A 21,320-nucleotide genomic window follows, 5' to 3' on the forward strand; every position below is an offset into this window, starting at 1 on the left:
GCCTTGTTTTTTGTTTTTATTTATTATTTAATTTTTGAGATAGTATCTCACTCTGTGACCCAGGCTGGAGTGCAGTGGCGATCACAGCTCACTGCAGCCTCGACCTCCCAGGCTCAAGCAATCCTCCCATCTCAGCTTCCTGAGTAGCTGGGACCACAGGTGAGCACCACACCTGCCTAATTTTTATGTTTTTGGTAGAGACAAGGTTTCACCATATTGCCCAGGTGGTCTAAAACTCCTGGCCTCAAGCAATCCTCCTGCCTCAGCCTCCCAATGTGCTGGGATTATAGGCATGAGCCACTGTACCTGGTCCCTGAAAAGACTTGTATCTAGAATGTATAAAGCACTCTTTTTGTTTGTTTGTTTGAGACGGAGTCTCACTGTGTCTCCCAGGCTGGAGTGCAGTGGCGTGATCTCTGCTCACTGCAAGCTCCACCCCCTGGGTTAACGCCATTCTCCTGCTTCAGCCTCCCGAGTAGCTGGGACTAAAGGTGCCCGCCACTACGCCCGGCTAATTTTGTGTGTGTGTGTGTGTCTGTGTGTGTGTGTGTGTATTTAGTAGAGACTGGGTTTCACCGTGTTAGCCAGGATGGTCTCGATCTCCTGACCTCGTGATCCACCCGCCTTGGCCTCCCAAAGTGCTGGGATTACAGGTGTGAGCCACCACGCCTGGCCTAAAGCACTCTTAAAACTCAATAATAACGAATCTCCAATGGGATTACAGGAGGAAAAAAAACCCAATAAAAATACTAATATCCAATTAAAATATGGGAGTAGATTTGAACAGTATAGTAAAGAAGATATTTGCACATGAACATTCAACATCACTAGCTATTAAAGAAATGCAAATTAAAGCCACAATGAGATTCCACTACACATCTAGCAGTAGAAAGGTGAATATTTCTTTAAAAACTCAAATATAAGAATCTGCTGGGCTGGGCCATGCATGGTGGCTCATGCCTGTAATCCCAGCACTTTGGGAAGCCAAGGCAGGTGGATCAAGTGAGGCCAGGAGTTTGAGACCAGCCTGGCGGACAAGACGAAACCCTATCTCTACTAAAAATATAAAAATTAGCTGGGCATGGTGGTGTGTGGCTATAATCCCAGTTACTCAGGAGGCTGAGGGAGGAGAATCGCTTGAACCTGGGAGGCCAAGGTTGCAGTGAGCTGAGATCTTGCTGCTGCACTCCAGCAACAACTCTGTCTCAAAAAAACATCTGCTGGGCCGGACATGGTGGCTCACGCCTGTAACCACAGCACTTTGGGAGGCCAGGGGGTGTGGATCAGTTGAGGTCAGGAGTTCAAGACCAGCCTGGCCAACATGGTGAAACCCTGTCTCTACTAAAAATATAAAAATTGGCTGGGTGTGGTGGCGGGTGCCTACAGCTACTTGGGAGGCTGAGGCAGAAGAACTGTTTGAACTCGGGAGGTAGAGGTTGCAGTGAGCCGAGATGGCACCACTGCACTCTAGCCTGGGGATACAGCAAGACTGTGTTGCAAAAAAAAAAAAAAAAAATGCTGAAGATGTGGAACAACTGTGACTCTCACACAATGCTGGTGGAAATGTAAAATGGCACAGCCACTTTAGGAAACAGTTTAGCAGTTTCTTAAAAAGTTAAATATACACTAAGCATGTGAACAATCCAACTCCTCGGTATTTACCCAAAGAAATGAAAACATAGGTTCACACAAAGACCTGTATATGAGTGTTTTTAGGAGTTTTATTCATAATTGCAAAAAATTGGAAGCTACCCAAATGTCCATACACTGATGAATGGATAAACAAACTGATACATCCACACAACTGGAATACTACTGAGCAATAGAAAGGAGTGAAGAGTTGTCCCTCGGTGTCTGCAGGGGATTGGCTCCAGTACCCCCCCGCAGATACCAAAGTCCACAGACGCTGAAGTATTTTATATGGAATGACATAATACTTGATACAATAAATGACATAAGCCTCGGGTATACTTTAAATGCCTAATACAGTGTAAATGGTATGTAAATAATTATACTGTGTTTTAAATTTTCTACTGTTTTTATTGTTGTATTATTTTATATATTTTATTTTTTCCAAATATTCTCCATCCATGGTTAGTTGAATCTATGGATGAGGAACCTGCAGATATGGAGGGCCAGCTGTACTGATAGGGGCAACAACATGGATGGTGGCATAATCTCAAAAAAATTATGCTGAGTGAGGCCGGGCAAGGTGGCTCACACCTAGCAGTTTGGGAGGCCGAAACGGGCAGATCACTTGAGGTCAGGAGTTCGAAACCAGTCTGGCCAGCATGGTGAAACTTCATCTCTACTAAAAATACAAAAATTGGCTGGGCATGGTGGCACACGCCTGTAATCCCAGCTACTTGGGAGGCTGAGGCAGGAGAATCACTTGAACGTGGGAGGCGGAGGTTGTAGTGAGCTGAGGTCATGCCTCTGCACTGCAGCCTGAGCGACAGTGAGACTCCGTCTCAAAAAAAAAATAAAAAACAATATTAAGTGAAGGAAGTCAAACACAAGAGGCTGCATCCTACATGATTTCATTTATAAGACATTCTGAAAAAGACAAAACTATAGGAACAGAAATCAGATTAGTAGCTAACAGGGGCTGATGGTGGGAGGAAGGGATTGCCTACAAAGGGAAATGAGGGGGCTTTCTGAGGTGACAGAAATGCTTTATACTGGGAATGTGGCGGTGGTTATGTAACTATACATTTGTCAAAACTCATCAAACTATACACTTATAAAGGGTGAATGTTATATGAAAATTATATCTCAATAAACCTGACTTAAGAAAATAATAAAACAAACCTAAAAAAACAACTAAGTAAAAATAAATCTAAGAAAAAAATAACTTACAGTTTTTCCAGTTCAACAGTCATCGTGAGAATGTTCTTGAGCGTTGTAAGTGTGATGTGCGTTGTTCCCATGTCTCTGAAGAAGAAAGCCGAAACATTCATGATATGAACCCATTACAAAATTCTGTACTTCAAAAGATAATTCAAGGACATGTGATTACTTCAATTTTGGCTTCTCTACAAAACAAGCCACTTCAACAGTTTATTTGCTGTAAAATTCCAGAGAGATCTTATTAAAGAAATTTAAGTTGATCTACATCATCAAATTAATAATATTTAAGAGAACTTACACTTTTTTTTTACCATTATCTTACTTCTCATTTCATATTGCATTCACCCATCTTGATTTACTCTTTTCTTCCTTTTTAGAATAATGAACACCTATTCCTCTTTGCTTTCTTGGTTAAGTAATATTCCACCATGTGTCTACATGTTCCAAATATATACAGGTTCTTCAACACTATTCCTTCCCCTGCTGGCTGTCTTGACCATTATACATCCTTTCTTAATCCTTTTCTTTGCCAATAACTTTTTTCAATAACTCAGTTAAAATTTAAATTATGACTTTGTAGCCTAAATGCAAAATACTTTATCTTTGATGACAAATTTAAAAAGCATAAGTCATCTCATGACTCATGAGAGTACTATAGTACTTACAGATATTTTAATGCCGGCAGTTCAAAGAGATATGGATCTTCGACAGCAGTCAGAGGATTGCGATTGAGAATTCTGAAAAATGCAATGAAATTAAAATTACCTGCATTTTCAATGTGTGAAACTGCATAAAAAGTCTATATTCATTTTTTGGTATGGAACTTTTAGTTAAAAAAAAATAATTTTCTGCTTTTACATAATAAATCACCATTAGACTCGGTAAAGCACTATTCCTTTGGGAACTACCTAGGGCTCTAGAAGATAAAGTAGAGGAGAGAAAGCAGGAAAGAAATAGAAAAAAAAAAAAAAAAAGAAGTGGATAGCACAGAAAAAATATGCCACAGAACTTTTCAGGTCAAAAACCCAAGAAATGACTATGTTGGTAGGAAGCCCTGACTCTGTAGGAAACACTATTTCTAGTGTCCTCCATAATTCAAGTTGTTCATCCAAAATTCAAGTTCCTTTTTTTTTTTTTTTTTTTTTTGAGACGGAGTCTTGCTCTGTCACCCAGGCTGCACAGCAATGGCTCCATCTTGGCTCACTGCAACCTCCACCTCCTGGGTTCAAGCAATTCTCTTGCCTCAGCCTCCTGAGTAGCTGGGATTACAGGTGCCCGCCACCACGCCCAGCTAATTTTTGTATTTTTAGCAGAGACGGGGTTTCATCATGTTGGACAGGCTGGTCACCAACTCCTAACCTCGGGTGATCCACCCCCCTCGGCCTACCAAAGTGTTAGGATTACAGGCGTGAGACACTGCGCCTGACTGCTTGCCTTTCATCTTTATAAAGCTTTTTAAATTTATGGTTTAATTTGCACAGTTAAAGAAAAAAAAGGACCAATTCTTTTGCTTTATAGCCAAAGAAAAAGGGATAAATCTAAGAGGAGGAACTGGTCAAAACCATACTCCCATCACATACTCCCACTTGTCTTCTTGTATGACATCACAGCCTTTGTTACACTGCATGTAACCACCTATCTACTTGTCAGTCTCCTGGGCTACCAGCTCCTTGAGGGCAGAGACCACATCGTATTGTCATTGTCATCCCTGTGCCTGGCATGATGTCTGAAATTTACTAGGGATTTAATAAATGTTCATTGAATAAACAAATGACATTTTGTTTATCTGTCAATAAAATGAATAAATTCATTTTGATGTGAATTTTTATTCCAAAATGCTGGAATCTATTTTCTTTTTAATTCTTTAAAGTGAACAAGAAAAAGAAAAGAAACAGGAAGAAATAAAAATCACCCTTTAGGTTAACCCAAGAATCATCACTGTACTTTTGCAGAAATTATAAAAATAATAATTATTACAGTGAGTATCTATTAGGCTGCTACGTATTTGTGATCAGAATTTCACATTTCATCCTCACAATAACCTTATGTGGTAGATATTATTATTGCCTTATTTTATAAATGAGGAAACTGAGGCACAGAGAGGTTACATAACTTGTCCGAGGTCACCAAGCTATGAAGAAGCAAAGCTGTAATCTGAACTCATGTGTTTAATCTGTATGAAGAAAAAAGGTTTACTTTAACCTTATGGTTTTACAATTTTTTCTTTTCTTTCTTTCTCTCTCTTTCTTTCTTTCTCTTTCTTCATTTCCCTCCCTCCCTCCTTCTTTCACTTCCTTCCCTTCCCTCCCTTCATCCCTTCCTTCCTTCCTTCTTTTGAGTTAAAGTTTCCATTTATTGGCTGGGCCTGGTGGCTTAGGCCTATAATCCCAGCACTTTGGGAAGCCAGGCAGGTGGATCATCTGAGGTCAGGAGTTCCGGACCCACCTGACCAATGTGGTAAAACCCCATCTCTGTCGGAGCCTAGCTCTGCCGGCCAGGCTTGAGTGTAATGGCATGACCTTGGCTCACTGCAAACTCTGCCTCCTGGGTTCAAGTGATTCTCCTGCCTCAGCCTCCTGAGTAGCTAGGATTACATGTGCCCACCACCACACCCAGCTAATTTTTGTATTTTTAGTAGAGACAGGGTTTCACCATGTTGGTCAGGCTGGTCTCAAACTCCTGACTTCAGGTGATCCACCCACCTCAGCCTTCAGAAGTGCTGGAATTACAGGCATGAGCCACGCTCCTGGCCGCCAGATTCTTATGTGGGACTCCCACTGTTATAAAGTGCTTAGTAAAGGTGGTGAGTTTAAGACATTTGTATTGATGCTACCCAAACCTCTTGGTGGAGGGACCTAATGAGCCTGTTCTCTGGTGTGAGGGCAAAAGAAAAACAGACCCTCAGTGTCTCTTCCCTAAGTTAAGCATCAGCAAATTAATGAAGACAGAGAGGAGCATCTGCAGAAACTGCTGCTCTAATCCAGACACATCCTGAACACCTCCCTCTACCTCAAAATGAACTGTGTGAAACTAGATTTCTGAACTACAAGAAAGAAAGGTGGAAAGTATTTTCTAAAGTCAGATGTAGAGGAGAATCTTCACCTTGAGTCTAAAGTCCCCTTCAGGCCATTGAATATACCCACTCTGATTTGCTGGGTATGTTATACAGAGAAATCATAGAATTTTTTCACTTACGGCAGAAGAGTAGTCAGGAAAGTATATGGAATTAAAATAGAGCGATGTATTTTCTTTACAAAATTTTTTTTTTGCACAATAGCTTAACATAAACACCATTTTGGCCAGGCATGGTGGCTCACACCTGTAACCCCAGCACTTTGGGAGGCTAAGGTGGGCAGATCACCTGAGGTCACAGGAGTTCGAGCCCAGCCTGGAGGGGAGGTTGGAGTGCAGTGGCACAATCTCGGCTCATTGCAACTTCCACCTCCCGAGTTCAAGCCATTCTCGACCCTCAGCCTCCCGATAGCTGGGATCACAGGCACCTGCCACCACGACCTGCTAATTTTTGTATCTTTAGTAGATAGAGATGGGGTTTCACCATGTTGGCCAGGCTGGTCTCAAACTCCTGACCTCAAGTGATCCTCCCACCCCGGCCTCCCAAGGTGCTGGGATTATAGGCATGAGCCACTATGCCCAGCCCTACACTTTGGATTTAACTTTGATTCCTGCTCATATGCAGAGTTTCAAACTGCTTAAATGCCTGCAACATTTAGCTGCAAGGAAGAAAGCTTAACACAAAGTCCTCCAGGGAGCAAAAAACTGCACCACTATGCCCAGCTAATTTTTTTGTATTTTTAGTAGGGATGGGGATTCACTATGTTGACCAAGCTGGTGTTGAACCCCTGACCTCAGGTGATCCACCCCCCTCAGCTCCTAAAGTTCTGGAATTACAGGCCTGAGCCACCCCGCCCAGCAACAAGGCTAATTTGAGGGTCACTTGTTTGATGCCTTTTCTTGCCCATGCCATAGGTCAGAACTAGGACAAGCAGAGCACGTCATATATAAGCTGCGTAAGTCTCTTGGCCTCTTTGTACCTTAGTTTCCCCATTTGAGAAAAACAAATGGATCTTAAGACACGCTTTTCAGAGTTCATAATGGGCTTATATCCAACTAACCAATAATTGTATGAGTTTTTATACAAAATAGTTGTTTACACGTATTCATCTTCTATTTCACTTACAAGTTGTGTAAAAACTGCATTCCGTGCCAGGCCTGAAATGTTCCGTGGCTCAGTTCCGTAATTAAATTGCAGCCCAGATTTCTACAAAAAAAGACATAAGCCAAAGGAAAAAAAATTATTTCAGAACATTTATCATTTGCTGTGAGTCTAATTTATATAGGATGGAACATAACCTCAGTCCTTTCTCTGTGCACTAAGGAAATCTCACTGTGGAAGATACTGGCTTATGATTTATACTTTAACATTGCACATGTGGTGCATTAGCTACAAAACAGTGAACGCTCAGTAAGTACCTGTGTTAAGTGGTCTTTATTTCTCTAGAACAGGATTTCACGACTTCAGTACCATCGACATTTTGGACTATATAACTCTTTGCCGTGGGGGTTTGTCTTATACTTTGCAGGATGTTTAGCAGCATCTCTGGCCTCTGCCCACCAGATGCCAGGAGCCACAACCACAGTTTTGTCAACCAAAACTGTCTCTGGACATTACCAAATGGCACCTGAGTACAAAATCACACCAGTTGAGAACCACTGCTCTCTGATGATTCACTATGATCTGTGTAATAATTCTCACACTAATCTTTGCTAGAGACAAAAAGGAATTGCTATATAATTTTAGTACCTTTCTACTGGTCAAATTTTAATCATATTTCAAAATGAATAGCAAAGAGGTTTATAATTAAGTTTTATAAAAATTCCAAATGTAATAAAGTTATATTTGTAACTTACATATACTGCAAAAATGGTAGTGATTCAAATGTACGTCTTTCAATATACTGTATTTTATTGCAGGATAAATCTCTAGGAAAAATAAAATGAAAATATTGCCTTATAAGTTATCAGTGTTGACTAGTATGAATAATAGCAAGAGTTTAGAATAATATTGAATACACATTTTTCATCTCGACTGTAAACGTTTGGACCTGTATTTGAACTTTCCAGAGCCCCTAACCCTGCCTGTACCTCTCCTAGAGTCTCACCTTCATACTTTTAATAAATAAAATATACAATAGACTTTGGAATTAATTTTTCCTGAGAGCAGTAGACTTGATTAGATGCCCTTTTGTAGTCTCATCAAATCCTAGATTATAAGCTCAAAGCTTTTATCTCTATATATAGTTTCTAATATTAAAATTAATAGCCTCACATTTATACACCTTCCTAGTTTAGGTTTGTTTTCCTATGCCACTTCAGTATCAGAAGAAATAAAAGACATCCTTTCACAGCATTTGAAAGGAAGTTACTAATACATAACTTTGAACTAATATTCAAATCATATTAATACAATTAATTTCTACCATATTAATAGAAATTAATTTTTGGTTTTATATTGCTTTAATATTTCATGAAAGCAATTTCTTCAGTTATACAGTGATGGGGCTTTTCCCTCCCTCTTTACCTGGATGGTGTAACATTGGCTGATGTCTCCATCTCTAGTCTCTCCATTCCTAAACTATCCTGCACACAGTCATCATATAAACTCTCTAGAAGTGGCTTGCAAAGACCAGACCTCCTGGGAAATTATTGAAGATGCAAATTCTTGGTCCCACTCTAGACCAACTGAATCAATAACTAGGAGGGTGGAGTCCAGAACTGAGTTCTAATGTGCCCCCTCAATGACTGTGATGCAGAGCCATCTTACAGCACTGCTGTGATAACACGGTTCCCCATGATGGCTCCTCAGCTTGGCATTCAAAGCCCTAGAAGATCTGGCTCCAATTTCCTACTCTCCCTCCTTGTAATCTACAGGTACTCATGGCATTCCTCGAATACTTTCCTGTGTTTTGCCCTTCTCCCATTTCCCTTTTGCAAGTTTAGAATATTGTCCCCAAGATGTCTGTCCGATGCTACACAATGGCCCTTCAAAGTCCTATTCAAATGGGATTGTTCTAGTAACATCTTCCTGGGTCCAAACTGAAGTCATTTTCCCCTATTCTATGCTTCAGAAACAATTTATCCTTCCTAGTGCCCACATCCATTTCTTCTTCTTCTTTTTTTTTTTTTTTTTGGACGGAGTCTCGCTCTGTCGCCCAGGCTGGAGTGCAGTGGTGCAATCTCGGCTCACTGCAAGCTCCGCCTCCCGGGTTCACGCCATTCTCCTACCTCAGCCTCTCCGAGTAGCTGGGACTACAGGTGCCCGACACCACGCCCGGCTAATTTTTTTGTATTTTTAGTAGATTCGGGGTTTCACCGTGGTCTCGATCTCCTGACCTCGTGATCCGCCCGCCTCGGCCTCCCAAAGTGCTGGGATTACAAGCGTGAGAATGTAGTTATTTTTCATCCCATTTTTTCTGAGCATAAACTCCTTGAAAGCATGGCTAGGCAATGCTCATCTGCATTGCCCACCATGTTTAAAACTGACACATGGAAATAAAGTAAATTCAAATATTTGTAAAACAAATGAATAGCTGGCCGGGTGTGGTGGCTCATGCCTGTAATCCCAGCACTTTGGGAGGCTGAGGCGGGTGGATTACAAGGCCAGGATATCGAGACCATCCTGGCTAACAAGGTGAAACCCTGTCTCTACTAAAAATACAATAAATTAGCTGGGCGTGGCGGCATGTGCCTGTAGTCCCAGCTACTCGGGAGGCTGAGGCAGGAGAATGGAGTGAACCTGGGAGGCAGAGCTTGCGGTGAGCCGAGATCGCGCCACAGCACTGCAGCCTGGGTGACAGAGTGAGACGCCGTCTCAAATAAATAAATAAATAAATAAATAAATAAATAAATAGCTGGGGAGTGAGTAGAAGGAAAATGATTATTTTAAAGCAAATGTTGTTTTATTACTTCATGGCCTCTGTAGCACTTTGGCATCCACTTGAGGGTCTTTTCACCCACTTTCCTTAAGCCTTTCACATTTGAAAGAATCTGTTTGCAAAAGAGCATCACTAATAAGGATGAATGACATACACACCTCTATGGACAGAGGATAAGAATCAAGCTTTCATAGCAATTGAACATAGTATCTTCTTGTCTCTTAACAGACAGAAGTACTATGCAGGTATCCCTTTCTTGGTAACAGGGCTCGGGAGATAGTTACTGTATAATTAGTGAAGAGTTAGGGGCATTTCTGATATGCTTCTTACTGTAAACATTTCTAGCTCTACCACTTAACCATCATTTTAAACATCTGTTTTAATATAACAATTCCCAAATGAAATCCTTAATACTAGTCTATTTTCTTGGTAGCTTAATATTCTTGATAATATTATTTCTATAATTCAGCTGATTTCAAATATTTAAATGTTAATTTAATTCCGATTAAATTACTAAAAATTCTGGATTAATGATGCTCAAATGAATGTAGGTGGTCCATATTTTCTTCTCCTTTAGGCAACAATCTGAAGTTAACTTTAATTCCTTTCATCCTACTAAACCAACTTTTTCAAATCTTTTTTTGTGAAGGTCAGACAGTAAACATTTTAAGGCTTTGTGGGCCACATATGATCTCTCTCGCATATTTCTCTTTCTTTTTTCTTTCACAGTCCTTTAAAAATGCAAAAACCATTCTTAACTTAATAGGCTATTAAAAAATAGACCCTAAGTTAGATTTGATCTATTGGCTGTAGATTGAATAAAAGATGGTATGTAAATCCTTATAAAACAAGGTTCATATGGGTGTCAGTCACTGCTCAGATCTTCTTACCATGTGAAATTTTTTCCGTCTGTGTTTTGTCTATACAATTTAAAAACTGAAAATGCATAGGACGTAGCTAATGCTAGAGATGGGCGGAGACCCTATACAAACTTACAGAATTGCAGAATTTTTTGCTGGAAGAAATCTTAGAGATTATCTAATTTGAACCCCTTATTCATTTTAAAAATAATATGACTAAAAACTCAAAAATATGATTAACTAACTTACAAATACTGGAGGGATAGCAGGCCTTCAAATGAATCGTTATGTAATTCAGTCAAATAATTTTCACTGAGAATTCTGGAAAATGAAAAAGTTATTTCTAGATTAAAATGCAAACTACAACTATTTGCTACACAGGACTATCTCCTGCATGTGGAGGAAAGCTGGGTCATGGTCATTTCTAGATGGTGGTATCTGCTCTGCTTTCATTCAAACCTTTTCTTACATTTTCCTTTTTGTGTCCATCTCTCTCCACCACCATCACCACACACACAGGCAAGCACAGACACACACATGCAAGCACACACACACAGGCAAGCACAGACACATATGCAAGCACACACACACACGCAAGCACACACACACACAAGCACACACACATACGCAAGCACACACACACACGCAAGCACACACACATATGCAAGCACATACACACAAGCAAGCACACACACACAAGCACACAGCTCCACTCTTCCCACCAAATTGTATCTTTAATGACTCCTCTCTAGATCATAATATACCTTTCAGAATCCAACTCTGGGTGGCACCAAGATCAGCAGAACCTCCATTTCCTCCTCTCTTTTCCCAAACCTTATTATGAAAGCCCCACATGGGACCATGTCAGGGCTGCAAGTGAAGCCATTCAACTTTTTTCTCCCATCAAAAAAATGTGAGAACTACAATGTGCATAAAGTGCACATAATATAAATGTTGTTTATATTTAATTTAATTTAATTTAATTTCTGAGACAGGGTCTCATTCTGTTATCCACACTGGTCTCAGACTGCTGGCTCAAGTGATCCTCCTGTCTCCGCCTCCCAAAGTCTTGGGATTGCAGACATGAGCCACCTCACCTGGCCAAATATTCAGTTTAATAATTGTAAAGCAGATACCCATGCAAACTTGTTACAAAAGATTATTGCTAGCATCCCAGAAGCCCCAGTGTGCCCCTTTCCAATCACATTCCTCTCTCTAACCCTAATAGGTAACCACTACCCTGACTTTCGTAATGATTTTCTTGCTTTTAAAATGTAGTCCTGGCCTGGCGTGGTGGCTCATGCCTGTAATCCCAGCATTCTGGAAAGCCAAGGCACATGAATCACCTGAGGTCCTGAGCTCGAGACCAGCCTGTCCAACATGGTGAAACTCTGTCTCTACTAAAAATATAAAAATTAGCTGGGCATGGTGGCGGGCACCTGTAATTCCAGCTACCCAGGAGGCTGAGGCAGGAGAATCCCTTGAACCCAGGAGGTGGAACTTGCAGTGAGCCAAGATCGCACCATTGAACCCCAGCCTGGGCAACAAGAACAAAATTCCGTCTCAAAAAATAAATAAAGCAATTCTCCTGCCTCAGCTTCCCAAGTAGATGGGATTATAGGCACCCACCACCATGTCTGGCTAATTTTTGTATTTTCAGTACAGATGGGGTTTCGCCATATTGGCCAGGCTGGTGTGAAACTCCTGACCTCAGGTGATCCACCTGCCTCGACCTCCCGAGGTGCTGGGGTTACAGGTGTGAGCCACTGTACCTAGCATGTGTTTTATTTTTAATTTAGAACTCATGTATGTCTTGTCTATATAAGTCAAACTAATGATGTGACACAAACTGTTGTGAAAAATGTTACTTTGAATGTAAGCATTTTTTCCAAAATCATTTATGTGTCTAAACTAATTCCTTCTATAAATCAGGAAGAAAACGATAAAACAATTCAACAGGAAAATGAACAAAGGACAGAAAACTCAGAGAAGAAACACAAATGTTCAATAAACTATGAAGATATTTAATTAAATTCATGAGGGATCAGAAAAATTCAAATTTGGATGGAATCCCTTTTATTCATCCATAACTTCAACAAAAAGTTGGCGAGTACCCAGCAGTGAAAAGGTGTGGGGAAATGAATGCTGTCATATTCTGCTGACAATAGAGTCAGTTGGCACAACGTTTTTGAGGACAATTAAAATTTTGTGTCTACATAGTCTTCACCCCAACTCTTCCATTTCTAGATATCTATGCTACAGGAATACTTGCCCACTAAGCATAATCTAAACATTCATCAATGGGGAAATTATTAAATAAACTATGATGCATCCATACTATGGATTATGCAGGAGTTTAAATGAATGGGGTGACCCTCTAAGTCCTAGAAAGGAAAGAAATTATGAAGTGAAAGAATATCATATGATATAAGTGATACCATGAAGTGAAAGAATCAAGTTGCAAGATGTTACCCTTTATGTAAAGAAAAAAGATTTTAAAAACCACACAACAAATCTATTTTGCTTTATGTAAATATATATGTAGGAAAGTGGGGAAAAGTCTGGAAGCACGTATACTAAACAGAGTAGCATTACCTCAGGAATGAGGGAGTAGGGCACAAGGAGGGTTTTTGTTATACCTGTTATTGCATTTTTGTGCATTAAAAATAGAATCATGGGCTGGGTGTGGTGGCTCATGCCTATAATATGAGCACTTTAGGAGGCCAAGGTGGGAGGATCACTTGAGCCCAGGAGCTCAAGACCAGCCTAAGCAGCATAGGAAGACCCTGTCTCTACAAAAAATACAAAATTAGGTGGGCATGCTGGCATGCACCTCTGGTCCCAGCTACTTGGGAGGCTGAGGTGGGAGGATCACTTGTGCCTGGGAGGTGAAGGCTGCAGTGAGATGTGATTGTGCCACTGCACTCCAGCCCAGGGCACAAAGTAAGACCCTGTCTCTGAAAAAAAAAAAAGAGGAAAAAAAAGAATATAACCATGTATTATTGGTATGATAAAAAATTTAAATTGCCACTTATTTTAGAGAGAGCCTATCAAATTTAATTTTAAAATAACCATAGGATTGCAATCCACAGAGGTTGATTTGGGGTATGGAGGGGAAATATCTTTTCTCAGAGGTATGGACCTCAAAATTCTGGACCAAGAAGGATCTTACAATGCAGTTAGTTTTTTGTCATATTTGGAGAGAATATACTCACAGTTTCTCGGTCCAACTGTATGCTTTCCATACATTTCCATCAATGTATGAAATATAGTTTCCTTGGAAATTTCTGTGAAGAAAGACAGTTTATATCCTTGAATAGGCAGGAAAAGAATGAACAGAATAAATAAAAGAATCATGGCAACATTGTCGGGGATATTCAGAAACAGAAAATAGCACCTGCTTTCTCATTTCCAGAGCTATCAGCTTCCCAGTTTGCACAATTCATCAAGAAATAATGCGGGGCCACTGGCACAAATGATGAGGCATCTCCCGGAAGCTTAACTTCCTATCCATCCCATCTCTTGGACAGACGATGCCAGTTAATTACTTTGAATGTAAGTATTTTATCCAAAAGCACTTATGTGTCTAAACAAAATCCTACAAATCAACACAAAAATGGTAAATAATTCAACAGAAAAATGGGCATAAGCTTATCTTTATCGATAAATAAGTAGAAAGAAACCCTATGCCAGGTAACACCAAAGCTTTGCCTTCTGTTGAAACATCCTAGGCTTTTTCTTTCCATCTTATTACAACTGATCTGATTTAGCCCCTTCACACTTTACTCCTACATTTTGCTAGACCTTTCTATTTTGTCTCCCTGAAATAAGCTTTTCCTTTTGGGCACTCTACATACGGATTCTAAAATAATCCTTTGCATGTCTATACTTGAACATAAAGCAAAAAAGCAAAATAAAATAAAATAATCTTCCTGTTTTCATCATTTAATCTCTCTTGCTTGGAAACTTTCAATGGCTTTCCATACTTCATTGTGTACTCTTTAAGACCCAAGTAAACTTTTAGCTTATCCATGTAGCTTTCCCTGATCTCCACACCTCAAGGACCACAGATTCTGGTAAATTCTAGCACTGATGGTATGCATTATCTTTTAGTAATTAATTCTATATACCTCCCTTTTTATGCCTATTCTCTTTCTTCCCTCCTATCATTTTCATGTTCTGCAGACAATAGCATACTTGCTCCTGGGTTTGACACAAAATGAGTGCTACATATAAAAAGCCAGGGACAAAAATGAGTTCTGGACATAACTAGAGGACTGAGTAATCATGTTAACAGCCAACACTCCTACATATGCTAGGCACTGATGAAGTGTTTCAGATATTCACTCACCTAAATTTCACAACAATCCTATGAAGTGGTAACTAGCATAATCCCCAGTTTAAAGGTGAGGAAATTGAGTCACAGAGCAGAATAACTTGCTCTGGATCACCAAGCTAATAAACAGACCTGGGTTCAAACCCAGGCAGCCTGGCTCCAGAATCAACTCTTAACCACTTAGAGCATCATCGCTGAGATCGGGAGAGTGACAGGCTGCTGTAAGGAGGGTGAAGCGGGCCAGGTGCGGTGGCTCACGCCTGTAATCCCAGCACTCTGGGAGGCTAAGGTGGGTGGATCACCTGAGGTCAGGAGTTCAAGACCAGCCTGACCATGGAGAAACCCCGTCTCTACTAAAAACACAAAAAATTAGCCAGGTGTGGTGGCGCATGCCTGTAATCCCAGCAACTCAGGAGGCTGAGGCAGGAGAATCACTTGAACCCAGGAGATGGAGGTTGCGGTGAGCCAAGATCGTGCCATTGCACTCCAGCCTGTGCAAGAAGAGTGAAACTCTGTCTCAAAAAAAAAAAAAAAAAAAAAAAAAAAAAAAAAGAGGGTGAAGCGAAAATAGGAGCAGAGCAGCAGGTAAGCAATGATGTGATGGCGCTAAATAAGAATGGATAAGAAAATGAGTAAGAGTAAAAGACTGGGGTAAAAGTAAAAGACTGGAGAATGGGTCTAACATTAAAGGAGAATGAGGAGAAGGGAGAGTTGACAAGCAAAGGTGAAAGCAGAAAGTCAGTTGTCAGTACGGCTTGGGGAGATAAAGAAGGCCCAGGAAGGCCTACAGGAAAAGGCTGCCATGTCAGGCAAGACACAGAGGACGATTGAGGAAAGGTGATTCTTACAAGGTGGTGAAGATGCCATTGTAGGAGTTGGGCTCTGGCACAGGCACTTGGTGGAGCCTCTGCTTTGGGCTGAGATCAACACATGACAGAGTCTCATCTCCGCAGGTACAGAGCTCACATATGTTGGTGCTTGTGGAGGCCTTCTGCTCCTCTGGTGCAGTTTCAGACTGCACCAATGAATCCTGCGAAGATTCTAACTTTGTAGGTGGACCTGTGACCTCAGTCAGGCTTCGATGCAGAGTCTGAACCTGGTCTGGATGAGGAGCTGTAGTCTTCTCCAGGACTGTGGAATGTCCAATCTCTGTAGTGGGTTCTGGAGTTATGGCAAGTCCCGGGTCTGGAGGCTGAGCTGAGGTTTCCTGCGTGGTTGGAGATGGTTTAACCTCTGTAGTAGGCTCTGTAGTTATGCTAAGCTCCAGGTCCAGAGGTTGAACTGTGGCTTCAGTCAGGTGTGAATGCTGAGTCTGAATCTGATCTGGATGTGGAATTGTCACCTTAAGGTGCTTTGGAGGAACTATAGTCCTCTTCAGGGGTGTAGAATGTTCAACATCCATAGTGGGTTCTGCAGTGACGGTAAGTCCCAGGTCCAAAGGTTGAACGGGTGACATTGGATGCTGAGCTCGATCCTGACCTGGTGTTGGAATTGTTACCTCTTGATATATTTCAAGTTGGGGTACAACTTTCTTAGGAGGCTGAGTTGGGGTCTCCTGCATGGTTGGAGAAAGTTCAACCTCTGTCGTGGATTCTAGAATGATGGTAAGTCCCAGGTCCAAAGGTTGAACAGTGACACTGGGCAATGTTGAATGCTGAGCTGGATCCTGGCCTGGTGTTGGGACTGTCACCTCATAATGAGCTGGAGGTTGAGCAGCAAACTCCTTAGGTGGCTCTGGAAGCTGAACTGGGACCATTTGCTGCCTTGAATGTTCTACCTCCTTAGGGGACTCTGGAGCCTGAACTGTGGCCTCCTGCTGGGTCAGAGAAGGTTCTGCCTCCATAGAGAGCTCTGGAATCTCAGCTGGAACCTCCTGCTGAGTTACAGATGGTTCTATCTCCTGAGGGAACTCTGGAGGCAAAGGTGGGGCCATCTGCTGGGTCAGAGAGGGTTCTATCACCATAGCAGGGTCTGAAGGCTGAGCAGGGACCGCCTGCTGGACTGGAGAGGACTCTACCTCTTTAGGTGGCTTTAAAAGCCGAGTTGGGGCCTGCTGTAGGACTGGAGATGGTTTGACCTTCTCAGGTGGCTCTGATGGCTGAGCTGGTATCTCCCACTGTGGTGGAGGACTGACCTCTTCAGTGGACTTCCAATGATGACCCGAGGCTTCCTGCTGGGTTGCAGATGGTTCAACTTCCTTAGGGGGCTCTGGTGGCTCAGCTGGGAACCCTTGCTGGACTGGAGAAGGTTCTGCCTCCTTAGGGGGATCTAGAGTCTGAGCTGTGGCCTCTTGGTGGACTGGAGATTCAATCTTTTCAGGAGAATGCAGAGGCGGGGAAGGAGATCAGGCTGGGCTGGAGAAAAGTCAGCCTGTTCAATGGGAATAGGAGGGTTGTCCTGCTGGACTGGAGAAGGTTCTACCCCCATAGTGACTGCTGTAGGTTTGGTAAGCTCCCTATCTAGATCTAGATATGACACATCTAGAGGTGAACCTATTGCTTCATCATTCAGTGAACTTCCAAAGTCTGAGGAGAGCTGAGTTGGAGGTTGAGTTGTGGTCTCTTTATGGACTGGAAGTTGTTCATAATTTTCAGGTCTACTTAGCTGCTGAATTATGTCTTGCTGGTCTTTCAAACGTTGAAACTGCTCAGGGGACATTAAGGGCTGAGCTGGGGCCTCCTGCTGGGCTGGAGAAGATTCAACCTCCCCAGAAGACTCAGAAGGCTGAGCTGGCTGCTCCTGCTCACTGGGGGAAAGTTCAGGCTCCATGGGAGGACCTGGCGGCTCAGTTGGGGCCTCCTGTTGGGTTGCAGAAGGTTCCACCTCCTCTGGAGGCTGATTTGGGGCCTCCTTCTGGGCTTGGGAAGATTCTGCCTCATTTTGGGCTCTGATGTCATGGTAACCTCCACATCTGCAGGTTTAATGGTAATGTTGGGCAAGTTATAATGAGCTTGATCCTCACCTGGAGGTTGAACTGTCACTTCATGATTCAGTGGAGTTTGAGCTAGACTCTCCATAGAGGACTCTGGAGGCAGAGCTGGGGACTCCTGCTGGGTTGAAGGTTCTACCTCCTGAGGGAGCTGTGGAAGCTGTGCTGGGGCTTCTTCCTGGAGTGAAGAGGACTGGATGTCTTCCAGGGTCTCTGGATTTTGAGTTTCGGGCTCTCGATGGAACTGAGAAAGTCCAACTTGCTCAGGTGGCCCTGGAGGCTCATCTGCGTTCACCCGGAGTTCTGGAGGCAGGCTGCCAGGATACAGTGTGTCCATACTGGAATATTCATCCTGAAAAGTCTGTTTCTGACGCTGAGGTTTGGATAATTGGTGTGGAATCCCAGTAATCTCAGCAAGGCTCCAACGCTCAGCTAGATGTTTCTTCAGGTTCTTGGGCGAAACCACAAATTTGGTTGGTTTTGAAACCTTACTCTCTAGTGGAACAAGTATATCATCTGCCTGATGACCTGCAGCCCGATCTAGATCTGCAGTTTGAAGCTTATTTTTGAGGCGAGGAAGCTGAACTAGGGTCTGGTTCTGATCCCCATCCAGCAGTGGAACCATCTCTGGGAGCCTTTCTTGCGGAGTCAGCTTGTCATATAAATCCTGCTGGGCAGCCGAGAACTGCTCTGGTCCCAGGGGCAGCTCTCCAGCTGAATCGGTGTCCAGGAATGGAGCCAAATTTTCAGTCGATTCCTGGGGCAGGGATGACATCTGCAAAGAAGCAGAGGGCCCCAGGTATTCAAAGTCCCCCGGGGCTGCTAGGGGAGCAGGTGCATGGGGAGATTCCCACGGGAGATGGGAGGAGCGGGAAGACCAGGGCTCAGGTGGCCCCATGGGGTTAGAGGTCAGCTGGAGCGGGTCGTTGACCCGCACCAGAGGCTGAGCCTCCTTAACTAGGAAATACAATAGTTGCCACGTAAGGAGGGGCCATGGGCCCCAGAAACGCAGCCAAGACATGACACACGCTGGTGCTGCACACTCAACGGGAGCCATTCTGGCAGCCGGGAGATGCTCATGCCCTTTATGAGCGTGCGCCCCGCCCTGTCTTTATGACACCTTTAGTTATGTCACCTTTATTAGGCTCGGGTCCAGATCTGCTCCATGTTACCAGGGCACTCATGTCACAATCCCACCCAAGCACCCCTTCCCACCATGCCCGGCGGAACACCCCTCCCCTCCCCTTAGTGAGGAAGGATTTGGGCCACAGGCCGGGTTGGTCCCAGGACTCCAGTGGCCTGCTGTGGTGTGGTGGGGTGGGGTGGGGTCGGGTGGGGGCGCGGCAGAGCTTCCCAAGGAAGTCACGAGACCTCGCCTTGGGATCTTCAGAAGTGCTAGTTCACAGGCCGGGTGCAGTGGCTCATGCTTGTAATCCCAGCACTTTGGAAGGCCGAGGTGGGCGGATCACGAGGTCAGGAGATCGAGACCACGGTGAAACCTCATCTCTACTAAAAATACAAAAAATTAGCCGGGCGTGGTGGCGGGCGCCTGTAGTCCCAGCTACTCAAGAGAGGCTGAGGCAGGAGAATGGCGTGAACCCGGGAGGTGGAGCTTGCAGTGAGCAGAGATGGCGACACTGCACTCCAGCCTGGGCAACAGAGCGAGATTCCATCTCAAGAAAAAAAAAAAAAGAAGTGCTAGTTCACTTCTGGCAGCCTGAATTCTTCCTCCTCCAAGGCGAAATCCAAGAATACTCTTCCTTCCAGGGAGAGAAACTGACCTTCAAAATGGGCACCAGTTAGGGTGGCAGGCAGGACGCACGTTACAGTCATTTATTCCAAAATGTTGCCATTTTCGCTAAACTGTTGCATGTTTGATAATTAATTCACCACCCTATTAGGTAGGGGCTACCAGGGAATAAGCAAGGACTTCAAATTTTCTGTAGGAGGGGAGTTGGGGGTGGGCGATTCAGTCTGGGAGAGGTTTTAATCTGAGTGAAGAGCCCTTTGCACTAGGCTGGGAGGAGGCTGAACTGTCATCCTGCCTTAACTCAACACAGCCATTACCCTAGAAGTTACAGCGCCACCCTTCAGAGATCTACCCTGTGTGCACACATGGAGAAGAGGCTTAGGTTGTTAAAGTCAGCATGTTAAATAACTTCCTGAAATGCGACTATAACTAGAACCCAGCTGACTTCCCCCACAGCCATTCTTACCTATTTTATTACTGTCTGGCACAATTATCAGCATGTAAACTCCAAGAAGGTGCTTCATCTTATTCCAGTGCCTAGCACAGGCATAGGGTGCATAGTGATGGTATTAAAATTGAAGGGGGCCGTGCACAGTGGCTCACATCCATAATCCCAGAACTCTGGGAGGCCGAGGTGGGCAGATCACTGAGGTCAGAAGTTCCAGACCAGCCTGATCAACACGCTGAAACTCCGTCTCTACTAAAAATACAAAATTAGCTGGGCGTGGTGGTGCATGCCTGTAATCCCAGCTACACGGGAGGCTCAAGCAGGAGAATTGCTTGAACCTGGGAGGCAAAGGCTGCAGTGAGCCGAGATCGCAACAATGCACTCCAGCCTGGGCAACAAGAGAGAAACTCCGTCTCAAAAAAATAAAATAAAATTGAAGGGATTCCAAGATTCGCCTCATTTAGGGATGGATCTATTGTTATAATCAGATTTCTGAAATCAGTGCTAACTTCCTCTCACATTTCACAGAAAGCTAGACTTCTTAAAGCTGGAAGTTTCCTTGGTGGGTTTTATTTAAATTGAATTAAAATAATTATTTTACAGGGAAAAACTTCAAAACACTTTGCAACTTTGGGGTAAAAGTTAAATAAAACAGTCTAACCCCAAATTAAGTTTCCACTGAAATGAAACTTTTTTTTTTTTTGAGAAGGAGTCTTGCTCTTTCACCCAGGCTGGAGTGCAGTGGTGCGATCTTGGCTCACTGCAGGCTCTGCCGCCCGGGGATCACGCCATTCTCCTGCCTCAGCCTCCCACGTAGCTGGGACTACAGGCGCCCGCCACCTTGCCCGGCTAATTTTTTGTATTTTTAGTAGAGACGGGGTTTCACCGTGTTAGCCAGGATGGTCTCGATCTCCTGACCTCGTGATCCGCCCGCCTCGGCCTCCCAAAGTGCTGGGATTACAGGCATGAGCCACCGCGACCGGCCTTTTTTGCTCCTTTTTAAAAAAAAAATCCATAAATAGTAAATAATGACTGTTTTGAGATTTAGAAATTTAATCCCTATTTAAGAGATTTCATATGCAGTCATGCGTTGCTTGCCATGTAAGGAGCTTGAGAAATGTATCAGGTGATTTCATCATTGTGCTAACATCATAGTGTATACTTACACAAACCTAGGTGCTGTACCCTACAGCA

At 43.1% G+C, this 21,320-nt stretch overlaps 1 protein-coding gene and 1 pseudogene across 1 annotated transcript; both read right to left on the reverse strand.

The window, feature by feature from the left end:
• Nucleotides 1-2,867: 2,867 nt before the first annotated feature.
• LOC115834387 (leucine-rich repeat-containing protein 37A-like) lies at nt 2,868-16,916 on the reverse strand. The gene is made up of 6 exons (XM_030809138.1): nt 15,848-16,916; nt 13,879-13,950; nt 10,913-10,984; nt 7,049-7,129; nt 3,516-3,587; nt 2,868-2,947 (listed from the first exon to the last, which is right to left on the reverse strand). Exons 1-6 carry the CDS (start codon nt 16,840-16,842, stop codon nt 2,872-2,874), a joined length of 1,368 nt encoding a protein of 455 aa, XP_030664998.1. The 5' UTR covers nt 16,843-16,916; the 3' UTR covers nt 2,868-2,871.
• A 351-nt stretch (nt 16,917-17,267) lies between these two features.
• Nucleotides 17,268-18,265, reverse strand: LOC115834389 (annotated as a pseudogene).
• Nucleotides 18,266-21,320: the final 3,055 nt, after the last annotated feature.

Source organism: Nomascus leucogenys, unplaced genomic scaffold, assembly GCF_006542625.1.
Source record: "Nomascus leucogenys isolate Asia unplaced genomic scaffold, Asia_NLE_v1 001009F_60807_qpd_obj, whole genome shotgun sequence".
Classification (NCBI taxonomy): Eukaryota; Metazoa; Chordata; class Mammalia; order Primates; family Hylobatidae; genus Nomascus; species Nomascus leucogenys.

Excerpts from the sequence above, each read along its gene's own strand:
- LOC115834387 (XM_030809138.1), bottom strand. The coding sequence starts at position 16,842 with ATGGAGGCAGAACCTTCTCTGACCCAGCAGGAGGCCACAGTTCAGGCT. Across the intron at positions 7,130-10,912 it reads CTGCTATCCCTCCAGTATTT|AAATCTGGGCTGCAATTTAA; the intron begins GTAAGTTAGTTA and ends CTTTTTTTGTAG. Across the intron at positions 2,948-3,515 it reads CTGCCGGCATTAAAATATCT|CTTTCTTCTTCAGAGACATG; the intron begins GTAAGTACTATA and ends TGAATGTTTCGG.